Raw genomic sequence first — 18,747 nt, 5'->3', positions numbered from 1 at the left:
TCCGATATCTTTGAATTAATCTTTTTATGCTAGTATCATTACCATCGCCAGAACCCCTGGTCCCCGCACCCACCATGATGACCACCACCGCTACGCTGCCAGCACACTCCACGCTCTCAACCCCGGAAGGACCCACACCTGCTTCAAGGCCGCCCCGAAACGCACACACGGTCCCTTCACCTGCCGGAACTGCAGCTACACCAGCATTAGAGCCGCTGAACAACCCGCCAAGAAAGACCTCAACCACCTCTGATGCATCCTACTGAAAACCCGCTCCGCACTAGGCCTGGGCATCAAATTCTGATCGGCTCGCGGAAATTGGGATAATTAAACATTTTCGCGCTCCGCGGAGAGCGTGAAATTGGCAACATTTTCGCCATCCGCAGCGTACCGGAATTTTTTTTCATGCTCGCGCTGTAAAAATACGTTCACGTGCATATGATCGCCTTACCTGGATCCCCGCGTTTGCTGACAAGTTTTCCCGATCCGTTCACGTGCTCCATGAGATGTTGGATTGTTGGTAGCCATTTTGCGCTATCTCGCGAGAGTTGGCGCCCGCCATCACGTCATTCGTCTCGCGATCAATCACGGCGAGAGTATGAGATCTCGAACACGTCATTCTCCACCGCGAGCGAGAGCGTGAGGACGCGATCACGTCATATCGAACGCCACAAGAGGAGAGAGAACCTGAACTCATCATTCTCCACCATGAGCGAGAGCGTGAGGACGCGAACACGTCATATCAAACGTGACAAGGAGCAAGAGAACCCGAACACATCATATCCAACGCGACAGGGAGCGAGAGAACACAAACGCGTAATTTTGGACGTGCCATCGACTTCCGGCGGAAGTAATGTGAAGCTCAAGAACTCGGACATGTAACATTTTCAATTTGGAGAAGAATATCAGCTCTAGCAGCGTAAAACCTTCTGAAAATGATGATTTGGATGAAAAAAACTCCTCAGATTGACATTTGGCTGTCCTTTTTTGTGCAAGGAGTCCTTTTTAGGTCTCGCCTAAGCCATCCTGTTACAGATGCTTGGCAAGATTATAGTAAGGCTTTCAAAAGTGTACCCAAGGGGGGCATGGCCTGACTAGCAATGGCGTAAGACGTGACTCTGGAGAGCTCCGGCGGCCCCCCACCTACATCAGCAAATATAGCGGAGCCGGGGCGCCATTTTTGCAGCCATCGGGGTTGACTGTGATCTCTTTGGCCTGGGGAAGTTTTCTCGAGGAGTTGCGCGTCGTGAGAAGGTGATCCCCTGGCGAAGACTCGCAGACGCTAGAGGCCCGGAGGGAAGTCCCTCCATTTTGTACATCTTCAGGCGGAGCCAGCCTGGAGCCTTGCAACCCCCCGGAATTGCCGGGGGCTGGAGGCATGGACTCCCTTGACGGCCTGGACGGGGGCCCGGGTGTCCTCATCGGCAGTGGTGAATCCGTGGCTTGAGGCGGAGAAACCCACGTTTGAGCAGCCAGTGGAGGTGAGAGCGGGCCGAGTGACGAGGCGGAAGCGGATTAAGTTACCTAGCCATGGACGGCTGAGTGGCTCGCAGGGGCCTCCACGGCGGCGCTGGCAGAGACGCTGCAGTGACATCCACTGGGGGAGACGCTGGGCGGGGTGCCCTGGAGAGCTGGGGGTGGCCCTGATACTGCCCGGCAACGGCTGGTGGCACAGAGTGAGGCTGGAGACGGGCGGCCGGGAGGTGCAGGCCGCCATCTTGCGAGGGCCTGGACAGCGTTCCCCCCCCCAGCGGTCTGGAGAATCCCCGGGACCCTGACGAGTGAGGACTTGTGGCGAGGCCCAAAGGCAGGTGCAGTGACGTTGGCGCCTTGCGGCAGACCGCAGGCGACTGAAGCGGGCTGACAGGCAGTGCACGGAGGAGATCTGCGCTGGGACGAGCAGGGGAGACATTGGAGTGGCCTTGTGGAGGAGTGGCCTAGCTGCCCTTTCCCGGTGACTTCTGCCTGTGGAGGAGCGGAGGCCCATGAGGGACTCAGGAGGGAGGCGCAGGGCAGGTGGACGGTGCTTGGCGGCTGCTCTGGGGGGCCTGTGCTGCAGTGGCTGGAGCAGTGGGGCAGACCGGCGGGGCCCTCTTGGATGAGCGGCAGGAGGCGGACTGCAGACACGGACCTGTAACGGTGCTGGCGGACCATTGAGCCTGTTGAAGGTGCGGCGCGGCTGGGGCCATTGTTAGGAGCGCTGACCTGGGTGGCACTGGGGGACCCTAGACGCTACATACTGCTGTCCCCCGGAGTCCTGCTCCCCGATCTCCCCGCGCCGCTATTTGGGTGCCAGGTGCACCTCCATTTTTAATTGAGCGGCGGGTCACCCTGGAGTTCAGGGCGGCCGGCACTGCGGCAGTGAAGCTCTGCTATATACACTGGACTGAGCAGCCTGGGATTTATCCTTGGTGGGGTTTCTGGAGGCCATCGTAGGCGAAGCGCGCAGAATGCGTTGACACCTTGTGGCAAGTGGTGGGCACCTGAAGGTCCTGTTGGCGAGCATCGCCATTTTGAGCCCCGACCGGGATGTTCCCCAGAGACTGGTGTTATAGCGGGGGCCCCCCTCCCTTCACCTGTGCTACTGCCTTGGGCCTTGGTGGAAGCTTGGGGTGGACTGGTGATGTGCTGGTGGTGCTGTGAGGGCCTATGCCTTTTGCGGTGCTGAGATCCGGTGGAGGCCGCCCATGAAAAAGGCAGTGGCGTGGACTGGCGCACCCCTTTGTTTAGACTCTCTACTGAGTGACTCCTACGCACTGGCTGGCCCTGATTTTGGTGGGGTCTGGGGGGTGCTTTACAGTGCCTGAGCTGGGTGAGGAGGTGGCTAGGTCGAAGCACCCAAGGTGGGAGAGGGACGTTGTGAGCGGGTGGACAGCGCAACCCCCAGACTGCGCTGCACAAACTTTTGGGAGATATTGCGCTTCTTGCTTGGTTACGGCAGGGGACAGAGGAGGTACACGTTGTTTGGTAGGGAGGGTTGGCCACCTGCATAGCAGTTCCCTGATTTTGCTAGTCCTGGGTGGCTTGGGGCTGAGGGGGGTTCTAACACACCTAGTGCTCTAGCTACTTCCTTGCTTATTGCTAGTTAGGCCTTGGGGGGACGGGGGTTGGGACTGGGCCTTTCCTGGGCACACACCATCTGGCAGGTGCAATGTACGCTGATTGGTTGCCCGACTACCGCTGTGGAACTGGCAATGAGTCCAAAAGGGGCAAAGCCGACCAGGCGGCGGCCTCCAGAGACAATTCAGTTGTAAAGCGGGGGTGTCAGCACCTGCTGAGGGACACAATGCCAGTGACCCAGGCCTTTATGACCTCCTTCATGCCCGAACTCAAGATGGAAATAGTCTCTTTACGTTCTGAGGAGCACTCCTGCGTATAGGAACTGCGGAAGGAGGTCACCGACCTGGGGGACCGAGTGGATGGGCTGGAGAAAACGGTAGATGCTCGCACGGAGGACCAGGAGCAACTGTGGCAACACCTGGCGGCGTTGGAAGAACAAAACATAGAGCTGCAAGTCAAGCAGGAATACCTTGAGAGTATCCGGGGGTTCCTAACGGGGCAGAGGGGAAGGACATCCTGACCTATGTGGCGCAACTCCTCCATGAGGTTTGGGGGGATGAGGACGCCTCCCCGCCAGCTTTGAACCGGGCCCCCCGGGTTTCCAGGCCCACGGGGAGACCGGGTCTTCTCCCAGACATCTTGACACAGGTGCATTTCTTCACGAGAAGGAGGCTATATTGAAGGCGGCAAGGGACATGCCGGATCTCAGCTACGAGGGGCACAATATACAGATTTTTCAGGACTTGACACCCAACATCTTGCACAGACGACGAGCCTTCAAGCCAGTGACGGAGAAGCTACGAGCCCTCAACATCTCTTACCAGTGGGGTCATCCCTTTGCCCTCATCTTTCAATGGGAAATCAAGCGCAGAGTAATAAGGTCCTATCGGGAGGTGGCACAGCTGCTTAGACTACCGGAGTTGCCATCCAACAGCCCTTCTCGGCAGCGGCGTCAGGGGCGGGTCCCGGCCAGGCCGTCCCGGACTACTGTGCAGCGCCACAGCCGCTCCCCTCCACTGGATGAGAGATCTGCCTCGCAGGCCAAGCAAGACATTATAGCGCACATCAGATCCCTCGAAGGGTCACCTTCACATCCATCCACCCCGTGACCAATCGACCAGCAGTAAGCTATATATTGATGCCTGCACCTCTGCTGATAATGATTCCTCTCCCCGGGGTCTGTCCTGGGTAGGAAGCCTTACACCTGCGCTCCAGATCCTGACCAGGGTGGTGGGGGTTCCGGGGCTCCAGTGTTGTTAGACCTTGAGACAACTGTGGGCCTCCCCCAAGCTGTTCCTAAGGGAGTGACATCTCTGAGTGCGTCTGAACCCTTGGGTAGAGGATGCCTTGTGACTGGGACAGTACAGTGTGGCCCTGTTGGCCTTTGTTGACGTCCATTGCTGGGTGGCCCAGTTGGCCGCCGTTGGGGCTCTTGGCCTTTTCTCCCTCTCTGGGACGCGGAAAGCAGGGAGGAAAGGCCCGCGCCAAGGCCAAGACACGCTCTTCCAGGGCCGGCCTCCAGTTCCCCGTGGGCCGTGTGCACAGGCTGCTCCGGAAGGGAAGCTATGCCGAGAGGGTGGGCGCTAGTGCCCCCGTCTACCTGGCTGCAGTTCTGGAGTATCTCACCGCCGAGATCTGATCTCGGCGGTGAGGTACTGATCTCTTTTCTCCTCTCTCCTCTTTCTTCTGTGTGCAATGGGTGGGGGATCGGGTGGCCCGACCTTCTGAGTGGGCGGGTGTGGTCCTTTCTGAGTCTATATCCTTGCAGTGGCGGAGTTGGGGGGTGTGGGTGGGGCCCGCTTCACACATAGCATGACCGCGACCTTGCCTAGGCCCTTAAAGATTTTAACGCTTAATGTTAAGGGCTTGAACTCTCCCAATAAGCGGAGGCAAACATGGCGTTACCTCCTATCTCAGAACCCTGACATCATATTCCTGCAGGAAACTCAACTGTTGCAAGCGGACACGAAGCGCATGGCGCACCCTAAATATCCTCTCCAGATTTGGGCTGCAGCTGACTCTAAAACGACTGGTGTGGCAATATTGTGCAGGACTGGCTTCAGGCGGGGGGACACTAAGCCTTTTAGAAGTGGAGACGGGTGCTTTGTTAAAGTCACAGTGGAAATCGGGAGGCAACGGTTTACTTTATGTAATGTATATGCACCCAATCAGATGCAGGATCGATACCTCCAGATACTTTTGTGGGAACATATTCCATGTGGCGACCCCTCATTGGTACTGGGAGGGGACTTCAACTTATTCTGGGACCCGGACGCAGATCGCAGTGACGGCTCGTTCAGTGGAGCCAGGGCCATGTCCTCTGCGCTGCGTACGCAGATAACAGAGCTGGGGCTGATAGACGCATGGCGTTACCACTGCCCGGGGTTGAGAGACTACTCATTTTACTCTTACTCCCACCGCTCATACTCTTGCATAGACTTCTTGTTTGCCTCACATGCCTTGGTGCTGAACATGCTTGGGGCTTCCATGTCAGATATCTTGTTGTCTGATCACGCCCATGTTGAGCTGCTCCTGCAGGACCCGGCTGCTTGCCCTGCTCGGGAGGCGCGATGGTGCTTGCCGCCGAGTATTCTCTGGGATGCAGCCGATGTTGAAAGCATCCAGGCCGCCATTGACTCTTACTTTACTAGTAATGATATCCCAGAGACGCCCTTCCCTGTAGTGTGGGACGCCTTTAAGGCCACAATCCGGGGCCACATCACCTCTCTATCGATTGTGCGGAGGCCCGAGGCTTATAAATTAGTGGACAGCTTGGCGTAGGACATAAAGCGAGCTGAGCTAAAGGACCGGGAGCACTCTTCATTAGAGTCCAGGAGGCGGCTCGCCAACCTGAGAGGGCAGCTCAGGCTTTTACGAACCAACAAGGCAGAGCACTCTCTGCTGGTGTTGAAGCAGTGATATTTTGAGGGAGGAGATAAGGTGGGCCGACTGCTGGCGAGAAGACTAAGAGCGCTTGCGGCCAGGGCCCACATAGCCAATGTCCAGATCCCAGATGGGATCAGGGTTATCTCAGAGAGAGACAAGCGCGAGGCATTTCAGGGCTATTATGCCGCCCTGTACTAGAGGGAGACTCCCTCTACAGACGCGGTCGCGGCTGTTCAGAATAGCTATGAGGGGACGCCAATGCATCCACTGTGTGCGAAGACTCTGGAGGACCCTATCCTCGAGGAGGAGATAACGGCAGCCGTGAGGGACCTTCCCTTGGGGAAAACACTGGGGCCGGATGGCCTACCCCTGTCCTTTTATCGCACGTTCCAGTCACAGCTTCGGCCCTACCTTCTGAGGTTGTTCAACTCTGTCATGGATATCGAGGGACCGTCCTCCGAAATTGGCATGGCGGAGATTGCGTTGATACCGAAGCCTGGGAAGGACCCCACGCTGTGTGCATCCTACGGCCCCATAGCTCTACTGAACACCGATCTTAAAATCTATACTAAGCTCCTCGCAAAACGCCTAGATCCTTATATGCCGGGGCTCGTGGACCCGGATCAGGCCGGCTTCATCCGCAACCGGCAGGGAGCGGACAATGTGCGTAAGCTCGCGCATCTTGTGGGGAAAGTGCACCATTGGAAACTCTCGGCCTGCCTTCTGTTGCTGGATGCGGAGAAGGCCTTTGACCGGGTGGACTGGACGTTCCTCCGAGCGGTCCTACAAAAGTTTGGGCTGGGTCCGAAGATGATCACGAGGATCATGGCTCCATACGTAGGGCCGCAGGCCAGTATCCGGGTCAATGGTCAGCTTATGGCGCCAATTTCTATTCATAGGGGTACAAGACAGGGGTGCCCCCATCAACCCTGCTGTTTGCCCTTGCAGTGGAACCCCTTGCATAGATGATTCATCGAGCACCCGACATTCATGGTATCTCCCATGGCGGCCGGGAAAACAAGGTGGCGCTCTTTCATTGACGATCTCCTCCTCACTCTTACGCGCCCTCGAGAGTCTCTCCCGGCACTGCATAAGGTGCTCTGTCTATTCGAGAGGGCCTCTGGCCTCAAGATCAACCATGATAAGTCTTGGGCCCTTAATCTTACTATTCCGAAAGAAGAGATACCCCCTCTGAAAGACTTGGTACCCTACCAGTGGGCCGAACAACACGCTCGCTACTTAGGCCTCCTGCTGAACCCCTCCTTGGAAACATGGACATCGGCGAGTGGTCCTTGAAGACCTACGGAGGTGGAGACCTCTGATGTTGTCGTGGTTGGGCAGACTTAACACCATCAAGATGTCGAAAGTCCCTAAAATGTTTTATTTGTTCCAATGTCTTCCTACTCCTGTCCCACTCCACTGTATACGAGGCCTGCAATGAGAGCTCACGTCCTTTATTTGGGGCGGAAAGCGGCCTTGATTCTCCCAGAAGCTCCTTATGACACCGCATGATAGGGGGGGCGAGCCTGCCCTAATCTAGTGGACTACTATTGGGCCTCGCACCTCCGCTTTGTGGTGGAGTGGGGGGTGAGTGAGAGTGAGAAGGGATGGCTGCATATGGGCCGAGCGGTAAAGGGGTGAACCATCTGGGATCTGGCATGGTTGCACCGGACGGCCCGATCTAGGAGTGCTTATATAGCGGTGCCCACAAGAACAGTCCTAGAAATATGGGATAACATAGCTGTGTACAGAGGCCTTACTACGTTTCCATCTCCGCACACCCCCATAGCGGGGAACCAGTTTTTCCCGCTGGCCCACCGATCCCGCGCCTTTGACAAATGGACGCAAGGGGACTGCCGGGTGATCTGCGACCTATATGAGGGGGGCGCACTTAAGACCTTTGACCAATGTAGGGAGGAGTTTCGTGTACCACCAGAGGCAAGAATGCAGTATGCCCAGCTGCGACATTGGGTCTCTGAGGGGGGAATGTACCAGGCGGGCACACGTCAATTTACTCCTTTTGAGAGGTGGCGCGCTCTCTGGGGGGATCAAAAGGGCTGATCTCTCAGATCTATCAGATTCTGCAGCACTCGCCGACTACACCCTCTCACCCATACCAGCACCAATGGCAGCTGGCGACCGGCACGGACATTGAACCTTCGCACTGGGATAGACTTTGGCGGGACATTCCCAAGATATATAACGGAGCACTCCGCAGAGGGAGAATGCCAATAAGCTCTTGACTCAGTGGTACTATACGCCTCAGCGACTTCACAAGATGTTTCCCACATCCTCTCCCCTGTGCTGGAGGTGTCAGTCTGCATCTGGGGATTTTATTCATATTTGGTGGCATGCCCAATGTTGACCATTTTTTGAAAGGAGGTCCTTAGCCACATCAGGGGGGTACTGGGATTCCCCCTGCCTGAAGCCACGATCACGATCTTAATAGGCATCAAACCTACCAGTCTTAAGGCACTCACCCGAAGTGACTGGATACTGACGCTCCAGATGCTGGGAGCGGCTAAGCAGGTTATAGCCCTATACTGGAAGAGAACTGAAGCCCCCCCTAATATCAGCCTGGTTTGTATGGCTCTGGCATGTCTTCACGATGGAGCTTTTCACAGCGCGATTGCAAGCAAGTGACACGTGTTATAAGGCAGTTTGGCGACCCCTAGTCCAATACCTTTGCTCTATAGAGCATGCGCACCACATGCCTACCAGGCTCAGAACGCTGCACCTCTTTGAGGATGCCATTGCTCCTCCTGACCCCAGCAGATTGCTTCCTTAAACACCCCCTGAAGTGTGGGCGTTGCCTTGGGCCTTTTTACATTGCTCCCCCCTCAGCGCGCACTACCTTTACTCTTGTTGTACTCTCTTCTCTCTCTCACCTCTAGTCTCCTCTTTTACCCCCTCTTATTTTCTCCAGTTCTTGGGTACTCTAATGGTTACTGGGCCTTGTTGGGCTGCCTTTACACGTTGGGCGAGTTGCCCGCTGTTGGACTTGGCCCTTCTGGCAGGTTCACCCCTAAAACTTTTTGCTTATAAATGTGAATTGGTGGTAGTGATTTTTGGTCTCTGCGCACTTTTTCCCTGTGTCCCAGGGCAAAGTGCGTGCGTGTAGTGAGGCTGGCCTGCCCTCCCATAGGAATGCATGGGGAATGCGTGTGACCATGTTAGTTCCTGATGTGTGGGGAGTGCAGGCTGGAGTTTGGTATGTGTGGACTCGTGAGATTGAATGCTGTGCAATGATTTGTGCGGCGTGAATATTTCTGGTGTGGAAGTGCCACTTCTAGACATGTGTGTGTGTGTGCAGTGAGTGTGCTGGCATGTGATTGGCTGGAGCTGGCTGGTGAGTCTGGCTCCAGGAGTCTGGATGGGTCTGCCCCGGTGGTGAGTGGAGAGATTAGCATGCTGATGTGAGGGAGGGGTGCACCTGAGACCTGAATAGGGCTGGGCTTTCCCCACACAATGCTGGTTCCGCACCCTGTGGTGCGTCTAATGACCCTAGCCTAACTAGTGAATAGGAAGGGTGGCTGAGCACATCAAGAGTGCTCCAAAACCAGCTGCGACTGGTTTCTCCCCCACCCTGCACACAGACAAAAGATTTTACTGTATAAAAAGGGGCTATGTCCCCTTACAAAATGTTCTCTGTTCCTGACCTGAAGAGAGGGGCCTGCTGCTGCTGGGCACCAGGAGGATACCGCCACCAACTACTGCCTCCCTGCCTGGAGGGCCCTGTGAGCTTGATCCTGGGCCCAGCCTTTGCCCCCCTGCCCACCTCCTGAAGGACTTTTTGCTGTGCTTGTCCCTGGACTTTAGGGACATTAGCGCTTGGGAGCGCTGTTACTTTCCTTACAGCCCCATGGGGGCGCTTGAGTGGCTTCAGGGAGCTATCTGTAGCATTGTGCTAGTGGGGGAGAGAAGGGATTCCCCCGCCCTTGTGCCTCAAAGCGGCTGCCCATGCCGCATATTTGCCGATTTCTGGTGCTTTCCTCGCAGGTGCCCACCCTGCAATTGACCCGCGATCTCTCCGAGTCTTTGTGGCACCCCTGGCAGGTGCCCACCCCGCCAGGGACCTTACAGTTAATCACAAGGGTGCCTACCCCTCGTATTGCCCCACTTATAGTGTGCCTTTTAAACTGGAGCCTACCCCGTAGTTTTGCCCAGAGATCACCGCCGCAGCACCGGGCCGAGAGGAAGCAGCCGCCGACATCACCAGAAGGCCGCGCTGAGATTGGCCCTGCCGGACGAGCCTCCTGCCGTGTCATCAACGAAGGACGCTCCACATTGAGACCGCGCGGTGCCTTGCAGAGGAGATGGCAGCCTACTACGAAAGAAGGAGGTGCGCGTAGCACAGTTCCGTGCCTGCCCCCGCCGCAGCTCCGAGGAGGACCTGCGCCCCCGTCGTCGCCACCTCCAGGAGCGGAGAAGCTGGTGAGTGACGGGGCCGGAGGGAGCACGGAGAGAAGCAAAGCCCACGAGGGCTCCGGGCACCATTTCCAAGAGAGGGGGCGTCGGGGCACATTGCCGGTGCCCGCCCCCCCTTGAGTGTGAGCCACTTGGTGCTTCGAGCCCCAGAGGCTCTGGAGCACTTTTGTTCTTGAGTCCGTGTAGGAAGGTGGCTACCTGACTATGGTTACCCCAGATTTTTTTGCCTTGTGTTTAGCTGGTTTTAGACTTAGTTGGCCTGGTTCCCTGCTAATCAGCGCCCCAGGCTATCTGCTCTCTCTGTAAAATGGATTCCATGTACCCTAGGTGCATAACTAAATTGGCTTGGGTCACCTTATCAGCCCCTGTACAGAGCACTATAGGTGCCCAGGGCGTAGGTGCATCCAAGGCCTACCAGGGGCTGCAGCATATATTTTGCCACCCCTGGCTGGCTCTACAAAATTGACACAACTGGCTGATCACTCGGCTGGGGCAAGGTGGTGTAATCACCCCTTGCTTAGTTATAGTATGCCTATATCTAAACCTATCTGGACACATATAAACCTATAAGCCACTCCTATGGCAGGCCTTAACAATCCTGGAGGCAGAGTGCGTGGTTTTATGTGAGATGGTGCTCTAGCATGAGCTGAGCCTGTCTGCAGCTGTCGGGACCAATTCCCTAAGCTGTTCCGGGATATTGCCATATCATATACTATTAAGTGCATTATAATCCTCGCGGTTATATGTTAACTTTGGTTTGGCTTTATCAAAACATGTTGTGTAAGGTGTCATACGAATTGGAATACTATCCCCTCGACAGTCCTGTCAACAGGGATAGCATTCCACCCCTCTAGAGGGAGAAGCCATGTTACTTTACTGAAACGCGGTTGATTTTTAAAAGAGCCTCAGATCCACAAAATGGATGCTTCTGCCACAGACACAAGTCTGACCTCCTGCTGCTGACCGAAACTCAGCCGAGGAGGCCTGGACAAAGGCTTTCCTGTCGCTGGGAGGTGTCCCACCACCCCAGACAGGAGATAGTGGATTGTAGCAGGGAGGTTTGAAAGAAACCAGACACTGCCTGAGCAGCACAAGGCTTCCCCTTGCATAATCCGGCCAAACCGGTTCTGGGGCACACCAGCCCCCGTCCCAGCACGGCCTGGACAAAGGGAAAGGGGTGTATCCATCCCCTTCCTGGGTCCCACCGATAGGAGGGGACCTAGCAGGTAATTCAGCCCCCTAGATTGGTACAAGAATGGGAGCAGTGCCAGCCCACTCAGATTATCCTGATGAAACATTTGAAACGAAACTCTGGACCCTTCGACATCCTACTCGACGTAGAAGACTGAAGAATTTCCCTTGTGGTCAAGGAGTGACCACCCTGTGCAAACAGGCACCATCCAGCACCTCGACATCTGCTTTGTTGCAGTTCCCGCCGGAACTCGAGCGACAGAGATCGACAAGATTAAGCTTGCCTGCCTCCTACCAGCCCGTTCCATAGTCCCTGCAGAGCTGAGACCCGTGGAGGCGACCGGAAGCGTGGAGCCCACCATCTTGAAAAGACCATGAGACGCTGACCGTGCAGCCCCTGAGTGACCCTTGAAGCTGTACAACGGGGTTTGAGAAGCCCTAGCCCTGAGCCATTTTTGCACTGAAGCTCACACCTCTACACTCGACAAGTGCTGCGTGGGGCCCTTCTGCTTCTTTTAGCTCAATGCGTTGGCCTGGTCACTTGCCTGCTGGCTTGTGGCCCCTGTGCCGACGAAACTTGAAAACCGACTCGTGATTCTGTTTGCTCTAGACTTGCACCCGCTCCTCTGAAAAGGAGCACCCGCTCTGACCCTCCTGGTCCGAGTGAGAAGCAATCTTCCAGTCCTGCGTGGATTGCTCTTGACAAGTGTTGTTTGCTCCAATCTTGAAGCCAACAGCGCCACCGTTGAGAGCCTTCAAGATACAGCTCGTGACCCGCTCCTGGACGTCGCAGATGCCCCAGAGCCCACGTGGCAGTGGAGAGAAGCTCCTCAACAACCACCTGATTGCGCCCGACATTGCCTGGTTCCGTCCTGGTTCCAATCTGGTCACTGCTGAGTGACCCAGACTCTGTCCCCTCTGCTTTCAGGTACTTTACGACTCTGATCCACCCTTGGATCACACCGGACACTTCTCCTTCACATCGCCTGCAGCATCTTCAGCTGCAAGCACCAACAACCTGCGTGACGAAACCCGACGCCACTTCGACCCTATGCCCCCGCTTCCTGTGGGTGAGGTAACTCAGCAACGCCGGTGTTCCCACACTGGTACACACCTCTAGGGTATGTGTCTAAAGTTTTATCCTTCTAAGTTGAGCGGAAGTATCCTTAAACTCTAACTGTGTAACTTTTACGCACCATTGACTTTGCATTGGTGCATGCGTGTGCTTTAAGCGCTGCACCCGAATCCCGCGGGCTTTTCCGACTTCAGCATTGCTAGTCCCGACTGCTCCCAGCGATTCCCTAGGCCCTAGGCCTAACCACTGTTCAATTGGTATCTCTTATACCACTTTCTTAATATATGGTTTGAGTGGCCACCCGCCCTCATCCATAATTGTGCAACTTTTATATGTTATACTGTGCTTTTGTTTTAACGCTTGTGCCCCTTTGCTCATAAAGAGTACTGGGGATTATTTTAGTAATAAACACATATATTTTTATAATATATACTTGTGTGGTGTCCTTTCATTTGATATTACAGGATTGTGATTGGTAAAACAGCTCGCTTAACACGACCTCTTGAGTTTAGCCTTTCAGGCTGCTTAGTCCATGCTACCCCTAGGATAGCTTGTCTATAAGGTTGACCTACAACCAGACACCATAAGGGATTGCTTGGACTGATACAAGGTGGTTCCAGAATTGGAAACATCATATATCAGGCCAACTTCTCACATTGGTGTGCAGCGGTGCCGATTTGAGCTTGCTGTTGTTTTACCACTGCAATCTTTTTATCAAATTGAAAGATCACATCAAGTACCTTAGGTACGTATAAACAAAAGCTTAGCATATTTAAGTTCTACTAAACTTAGTAGTTGTAGATCAAAGGCATTAGCACACCCTGCCTACAACTCACTAGCAAGGTACAGTAGGAAAACACTTAGTGTAGGTAAGTGCACCACTTGCACCTCACTAGCAGTCATGTCCGACACAGGTGTATCCTCTGGCTCACAGCCTGTGACAGTTGACCAGACCAAGGCAACTTACAGATATGACAACCTCAGCCACAGAGACCTGAGTACCTTGTGTACTGTAAGGGGGCTGAAAAAGGGTCACAACCCTACCATTTCTATCCTGATAGCCATCCTGGAGAAGGATGACCTTGAGTAAGCTAGCATAGCTCCCTTAAGATCAGGAGACTGAGTGAAACTCCAAGAGTATGAGAATAGCACCCCAGAGAATGAGGTGGACCCTGAACCAGATAATGATGAAGATTCAGATCAAGATTAAGGGGATATCCAGGTGCATGTGGGGAGGCTTAGCCAAACCAACTTGGACCTACTTGGAAATGGAGAGGGCCAGCACCTCCCCAGAGTACAAAGCAGAACTGTTCCAGGCAATAGAAGGGTGAGATCTCCCTCAGTGGATTCTCACATTTCTAGTGTCTCCAGAAACTCTCAAAGGGGAATGACTTCCCCCCAGAGAAGAGAGCATAAGGCCAGGATGAGAGCTGTAGAACTCCAGATAGAGAGGGAAGAGTTAGCCCTGGCCCAAGCTAAACTTGCTTTAGCGAGGGAACAGAAAATGTGTGGCTTAGATGCCACTGGTGGCAGCAACAATATTCCTAGAGAGAAAGACAGGTCCTATAATAATAGAAACCTGACAAAGATTGTGCCCCCCTACACAGAAGGGGATGGCATCCACAAGTGGATAACTGCTCTTGAGAGAGCCTGCATGGTACAGCAGGTTCCTGAGGAAGAGTGGGCAGCAATCCTATGGTACTCATTTTCAGAGAAAGGGAGAGATAAGCTCCTCACTGTTAGACATGAGGATGCTAAAAACTACAAAGTCCTGAAGAGTGCTCTAATAGATGGGTTTGGCTTAACCACTGAACAGTACAGGTTGAAGTTCAGAGACACCCAGAAGACACGGACACAGGACTGGACTGATTTTGTAGATTGTGCTACTAAGGCTCTAGAGGGTTGGCTACATGGCATCAAAGTACATGACTTCACAGGATTTTATAATTTGATTATGAGGGAGCAGATCCTAAGTAATTGTCAGAACCAGCTCTTACACCAGCACCTGGTGGACTTAGATTTAACCTCTCCCCAAGAATTGGGAAGGAGGGCAGATAAATGGGTCAGAACCAGGATTAGGCCTAAGAATCAGGACAATAACCAGAAGAAGGAGTCTACCAAGCCTCAAGATAAGGGTGGGGATAAAAGTAAGGAAAAGACTTCCCCAGGGCCCCAAAACTCCAAGGATGGGGGTGGGTCCCAAGACACTTCATCTACCCAGAAAAAGCCATACTGTCATGTCTGTAAACAGACTGGCCATTGGAAATCAGACAGCTGTTGTCCAAAGAATGGCAATCAAGAAAATATACCTCCAAAGCCAGCTCCAACACCTCCTGTTACTGTCAGCAGTAATCCCCCAGGAAGTGGGAGCACACCCAGGAATCTGGGTGGGTTTACTTTTGGAGCACAGGTGGACCCTGGCCTATCCAGGTCCCCATCCCCAAATGATCTTGTTTATGAGACTGGCATGGGGTTTGCCAACTTCTCTGATTGCCCAAATACCTTGAGCAAATATAGACAAGAACCCATCATCAATGGTTTGAAAGTTGAGGCCTTTAGAGACACAGGGGCTAGCATCACCATGGTGGCTGACTGTATAGTCCCCTCTAAGCAACTTTTACCAGGTGCCACATACCAGGTAACAAACATTGATGGAATACAAACCAATCATCCCATGGCAGTATTAAGTCTCAGCTGGGGAGGTGTCACTGGCCCAAAGAGAGTGGCAGTGTCACCAAACTTGCCTGTAGACTGTCTACTAGGAAATGATTTGGAAATCTCAGCCTGGGCTGATGTTGAACAGGAAATCCATTCTAGAATGGTAAATGCCAATGGAAAGGTTAGTGGGGATGTAATGGCTACAGACCCCACCCAAGATGTCCTTCCTGAAAAGGTTGGTAGGGCTGTGTAAGACTCAGCCCGATCTTTAGCAGAAGCTCTTCCTGAACAGAATAGCAAAGCTGTTATGATAACAGCAGATACCCAAACTGAGTCTCCTCCTGAAAAGGTTGGTGGGGCTGTGATGGCCACAGCCCAAACTCAAACTGATATGTGTGTTGTGAAGCCTGAAATGATGGATCACTCCACCCAAACTGAGAGAATGGAGGAGGAAGAGGAATCTCCCCCTCACCAGACATTAGGACAGGATCAGCCTCCTCAGGGAACTGATCTTACCCCTGATGAAGGAACTGCCCCAGAGGTTGTTAGGCCTGACCTGACAGAGCCTCTGATGGCAGTGACCCTTCTCAGGTGGGACCCAGTCTGGAGCAGGTAACCTGCCCCTCTCTACCTTGCCTTAGTCAGCCCAGGGCTGCAGAGGACAAGAAGGACAGTGAGACCCAGAGGGCCCCCTGTCAAATAAAGCACCCCCATCAACATATTAGGGGCACCAAAACTAGTAGCCCTAGTAAGGTGAAAACTTTAAAAACTCCTGAGGGAGCCCCCTTAAAAGTAGTCAGGGACCTCCCCAAGATGGATTCTGTTGGGCACAGCCAAACCTGGGACCCAAAGGGCCCACACCTGAACTGTCCCTCCAGTAAACCAAAACAAGGGACCCAGCCTCCAGCTTTAGGTAGCCAGAGGTTGACCCTGAGAGCACAGTGCAACTCAGTTGAAGAAAGAAAGGCACACATGGTGGGAGATAATTGGAGGAAGCTGAGCCCTAAATTAGTGGAGCCTCACTTCAATACTCCATATCCAAACCAGCCTTCAACTTTGCATAAACACACCCAAGGTAGTGATTTCCTATGGTGGAGACCCTCTAATACCCCAAGGGTGAGGGACTGCTTAGTGGACCATGAGACAAGGGTACCCATGCTAGTGAAGGTACTTCCTTATATGGCCACTCAGGCAATATAGGCTTACCTGGACAAGGATAGCCTTATCTCCTTTCGTTTGGGGGGGGGTTGTGTAGGAAGGTGGCTACCTGACTATGGTTACCCCAGATTTTTTTGCCTTGTGTTTAGCTGGTTATTAACTTAGTTGGCCTGGTTCCCTGCTAATCAGGGCCCCAGGCTATCTGCTCTCTCTGTAAAATGGATTCCATGTACCCTAGGTGCATAACTAAATTGGCTTGGGTCACCTTATCAGCCCCTGTACAGAGCACTATAGGTGCCCAGGGCATAGGTGCATCCAAGGCCTACCAGGGGCTGCAGCATATCTTTTGCCACCCCTGGCTGGCTATCCAAAATTGACACAACTGGCTGATCACTCAGCTGGGGCAAGGTGGTGTAATCCCCCCTTGCTTAGATATAGTATGCGTATATCTAAACCTATCTGGACACATATAAACCTATAACCCACTCCTATGGCAGGCCTTAACAATCCTGGAGGCAGAGTGTGTGGTTCTATGTGAGATGGTGCTCTAGCATGAGCTGAGCCTGTCTGCAGCTGTCGGGACCAATTCCCCAAGCTGTTCCGGGATATTGCCATACCATATACTATTAAGTGCATTATAATCCTCGCGGTTATATGTTAACTTTGGTTTGGCTTTATCAAAACATGTCGTGTAAGGTGTCATACGATTTGGAATACTATCCCCTCGACAGTCCTGTCGACGGGGATAGCATTCCACCCCTCTAGAGGGAGAAGACATGTTTCTTTACTGAAACGCGGTTGATTTTTAAAAGAGCCTCAGATCCACAAAATGGATGCTTCTGCCACAGACACAAGTCTGACCTCCTGCTGCTGACCGAAACTCAGCCAAGGAGGCCTGGACAAAGGCTTTCCTGTCGCAGGGAGGTGTCACACCACCCCAGACAGGAGATAGTGGATTGTAGCAGGGAGGTTTGAAAGAAACCAGACACTGCCTGGGGAGCACAAGGCTTCCCCTTGCATAATCCGGCCAAATCGGTTCTGGGGCACACCAGCCCCCGTCCCAGCACGGCCTGGACAAAGGGAAAGGGGTATATCCACCCCCTTCCTGGGTCACACCCTTAGGAGGGGACCTAGCAGGTAATCCAGCCCCCTAGATTGGTATAAGAATGGGAGCAGTGCCAACGCACTCAGATTATCCTGATGAAACATTTGAAATGAAACTCTGGACCCTTCGACATCCTACTCGACGTAGAAGACTGAAGAATCTCCCTTGTGGTCAAGGAGTGACCACCCTGTGCAAACAGGCACCATCCAGCACCTCGACGTCTGCTTTTTTGCAGTTCCCGCCGGAACTCGAGCGACAGAGATCGACAAGATTAAGCTTGCCTGCCTTCTACCAGCCTGATCCACAGTCCCTGCAGAGCTGAGACACGTGGAGGCGACCGGAAGCTTTGCTGTATTTACAACAACTAAACTCACCATGAATAATGTTTCATGTTGCCTGTTTCCTGGTTGCTGCTATCCGTATCAGGAACAAGAGCACCACGCCTTCATTGACCCCAAATAGTGCAGAATAACACATTTTTTCTCTTTTTGCAATTCAGCTTAATGTACAGTATAATTTTAATACAGTTTTAAAACGTTTTTTTAAGATTTGCTCTTATGTAAGTGTCAAAAGAAACTAAAATAGGTATAAAATGTATAGGAGGAATTTTAATTTTAATATGAATGAATTTTTAAAAATGTGTAAATTAATTGTTTTGTTATTGTAATGATTGTACCATGTCCTTTTATGATATTAAGTTATCGAATAAAGTAAATTTGACTGACTGACACTGGGCTGTCCTTAATTATCCTTATAGCAGCCGATCTATTTTTACATTAACCAAGGCCCGCTCCCCCAGCCGATATCCTGCTCTCCATACAAGGAGCCTTCAGAGCAACATGGCGGTAGCTTAAGTCTAGAGCCACCACCAAGACTACAGAGGCTCCTCTCACCTAGATGTTGTGCCGCCAGAGACCATGGAGACTGTTCTTAACTCCAAGGAAGCTCCAGGGCCACTGAGAAACCCGCAACTACACAAGCCTCCAGTGGTTCCGTTGGTCTGACCGTTAGTTTGTTTAAGCAAAGCTTTAACTTTCTTGTACATAGTCTGAGAGAGAATGATTTTTAGTGTTACAAAAGTTTCTTTTCCACCAAGCATCAAATTAATGTTGCAGCAAAAGTGATAGGAAGTGGTTTATTTGTTACTGCTTTGGATTCCAAACTTTTAAGGAGCATGATTTTCCAT

The 18,747-nt window shown here is 53.0% G+C and overlaps 2 protein-coding genes across 2 annotated transcripts in view; one reads left to right on the top strand and one right to left on the bottom strand.

Moving 5' to 3' along the window:
* KCTD19 (potassium channel tetramerization domain containing 19) overlaps positions 1–18,747 on the bottom strand; it is a 2,885,268-nt gene that overhangs the window by 2,256,709 nt on the left and 609,812 nt on the right. The window lies entirely within an intron of this gene.
* Positions 4,403–4,699, top strand: LOC147676772 (histone H2A type 1-H-like). Its single transcript, XM_086946516.1, has one exon. It carries the CDS (start codon positions 4,403–4,405, stop codon positions 4,697–4,699), a length of 297 nt encoding a protein of 98 aa, XP_086802642.1.

The sequence above is a fragment of the Lissotriton vulgaris genome, chromosome 12, assembly GCF_964263255.1.
Source record: "Lissotriton vulgaris chromosome 12, aLisVul1.2, whole genome shotgun sequence".
NCBI classification, from domain to species: Eukaryota; Metazoa; Chordata; class Amphibia; order Caudata; family Salamandridae; genus Lissotriton; species Lissotriton vulgaris.
Note: the sequence above shows the minus strand (reverse complement) of the source record. Positions and strands in the feature narration are given on the sequence as shown.